This window comes from Cyprinodon variegatus, unplaced genomic scaffold (genome assembly GCF_000732505.1).
Source record: "Cyprinodon variegatus isolate N-32 unplaced genomic scaffold, C_variegatus-1.0 Scaffold295, whole genome shotgun sequence".
Taxonomy (NCBI): Eukaryota; Metazoa; Chordata; class Actinopteri; order Cyprinodontiformes; family Cyprinodontidae; genus Cyprinodon; species Cyprinodon variegatus.
Genome location: NW_015150748.1, coordinates 782,658 through 785,019, shown reverse-complemented (window position 1 = coordinate 785,019; position 2,362 = coordinate 782,658). Strand labels below are relative to the sequence as shown.

Below are 2,362 nucleotides of genomic sequence, written 5' to 3'. Positions count from 1 at the left end.
AAATTCGTTGCCAACGCTTTTAAAAGTCGATTTTTATCGATTTTATCGATTCGTTGTTGCAGCCCTAGATATGAGCTAGAAGCAGGATAGGAGCTAGAAGCAGGATAGGAGCTAGAAGCAGGATATGATAGGTGCAAGAGGCAAGATAGGAGCTAGGAACAGGATAGGACTGGAAGAAGGAGGAAGATAGGAGCTAGAAACAGGATTGGAGCTTTAAGTAGTATAGGAGCTAGAAGCAAGATAGGAGCTAGAAGCTAGATAGAAGCTAGAAGCAGGATAGGAGCTAGAAGCAGGATATGATAGGTGCAGGAGGCAAGATAGGAGCTAGGATCAGGATAGGACTGGAAGAAGGAGGAAGATAGGAGCTAGAAGCAGGATAGGAGCTAGACGCAGGATAGGAGGTAGGAGCAGGATAGGAACTAAAGGCAGGATAGGAAGCATGATACGATAGGAGCAGGATAGGAGCTAGGAGCAACTCTCTCCCATTTAGTCAGTGTTTTGTAGACTCCTTTGAATGCTTTTGAAATGCAAGTGAAAACTCACCTTTTTCTAATTAATTTTAATTAAACAGTTGTCTGTAATCATGTTTAATATTTCTAGTGTTCTTCTCTACAGCTCTTCCTGATCTATGTACTGAAATGTGAGAATAAAGTTTTGCTTTCTGGCTTATAGATGTATCCCTGCTTTAACATCCCTAATACAATCATAAAATCTGACTCTAACAGCCATTTGATTGACATGTTTTGGACCATGGACGATCTAAAAGTTGCATCGAGGACTGGAGACTAACACACTATATTCTATCTGTGTTTTTTTTTCTTCCTTTCTTTCATGCTGGAAGATGAATCTCCATTCCAGTGCCAAGTGTTTTGCATCTACAACAGGTTTTCTTCCAGCTGTACCGATCAGCATCCATCATCATGTAAACTTTAGGCAGCTTCTCTTTCTTTTTTGAATGAAAGCATGTCTACAGCATGATGCTTCTGCCACCATGCCTCACCTTGTGGAACAGTAATACAGGTCAAAAAGTTTGAATCCCTCCATTCAAATGCATTAAATACATCAATGACACCCATTGCAGTTTGTGAAATGTGAACATCTTACAGAAGTCTGATTTGTTTTGTCAGACATTGTTCTTCTGATCACATTGCTGCACTCTTGATTTACCTACTTGAGAGACATTCAGTGCTGAAGTTAATGCTTTAACTCCGAGGAACAAAACTTTGTGTCGCTGAAAGTTTATAAAGTTGTGTTTAGTTTTTGATCATGTTGAAATGATGAAGTGTAAAGGACCCCCTGCTCCTCACAATCCGCATGAACCGAGGGGGACTCACCTTGACAGGGGAGCTCCTTGTGGCCACCGGCAGCTCTCTGATTGCTGTCCCCGGAGGGGAGGCGGATATCCCGGCTGCGTACCCATGCAGCGCGCCTCCTGCCAGAGACTGTCTGCCTCCTCCTCCTCCTCCTCGCTGCGGCCGCTGCTTGATCCCGTCCAGGAGGCGAACCAGGAGGATGTTTGCAGGCAGGTCGTCCACCCCGCAGTCCACCAGGATGCGACACTCTGGGCAGCGGAGCTCGTTCCTGGAGCTGACGATGTTCTCCAGGCAGCGGCGGCAGAAGGTGTGCTGGCACGGCAGCACCTTGGCCGTGGTGTCCAGGCGCTCCAGGCACACCGAGCACTCCAACAGATCCAGCAGCGACGAAGAGTCGTCCATGTCGGCGGAGAGAGTGAGCATCTGGGCTTCAGTGTGCGTGGATGCGCCGCAGGGACTTTTTCAGAGAAAAACAGAACATTCTGGGAGGTGAACCCGGGTGGTTTGGAGGGTCCCCGCTGCGTCACCGCGCTGCTCTCCACTGCTTTTTTTATATAAACACAAAGCTCCTGGTGTGTTTTGAGTGCGCTTCACTGTTCTGGGTCTCCGTCTGTCTCCCTCAGCGTGTTTCTGTTTCTCACTGCCTCCTCCTCCTCCTCCTCCTCTCCAGCAGCTGTGCAGAAAGCGGTGAGGTCACGCTCTCATCATCATTTCTCCGCGCGCCCATCAACAATTTCGGCGTGCGCGCTCATGCGCCCCAAGCAGAAAGCTGTAAAACCACCACATGCGCGCATCCAGGGGGCAGATCTCCAACAGCCCATCAGTTATTAATGCTTTCTGTACACAAATGATCAAAAACACCCGTCTGGTTTCGCACCATTGCCACCTGCTTACAATAAAACAATAACACATGCATTCTTTGGTTAGAAGAAAGAAAGAAATGTGCAGGGTTTTTTTGCACAGTTTGGTTTCTTTTTGTGTGCACAAGCGTCTTACAAAACAATTAAAAGAAACGGATTGAGTTTCAATTTCTGGGCAAGCCGTCTTTC

At 47.1% G+C, this 2,362-nt stretch overlaps 1 protein-coding gene across 2 annotated transcripts in view; it reads right to left on the bottom strand.

Moving 5' to 3' along the window:
• The window catches only part of sh3rf3 (SH3 domain containing ring finger 3), a 159,809-nt gene extending 157,674 nt beyond the window's left edge, over positions 1 to 2,135 (bottom strand). For both annotated transcript variants that reach the window (XM_015383816.1, XM_015383817.1), the window contains exon 1: positions 1,335 to 2,135. In XM_015383816.1, the coding sequence (XP_015239302.1) occupies positions 1,335 to 1,736 (402 nt within the window). In that variant the 5' untranslated portion in view covers positions 1,737 to 2,135. The remainder of the gene's footprint in view (positions 1 to 1,334) is intronic.
• Between the last annotated feature and the right edge of the window lie 227 nt (positions 2,136 to 2,362).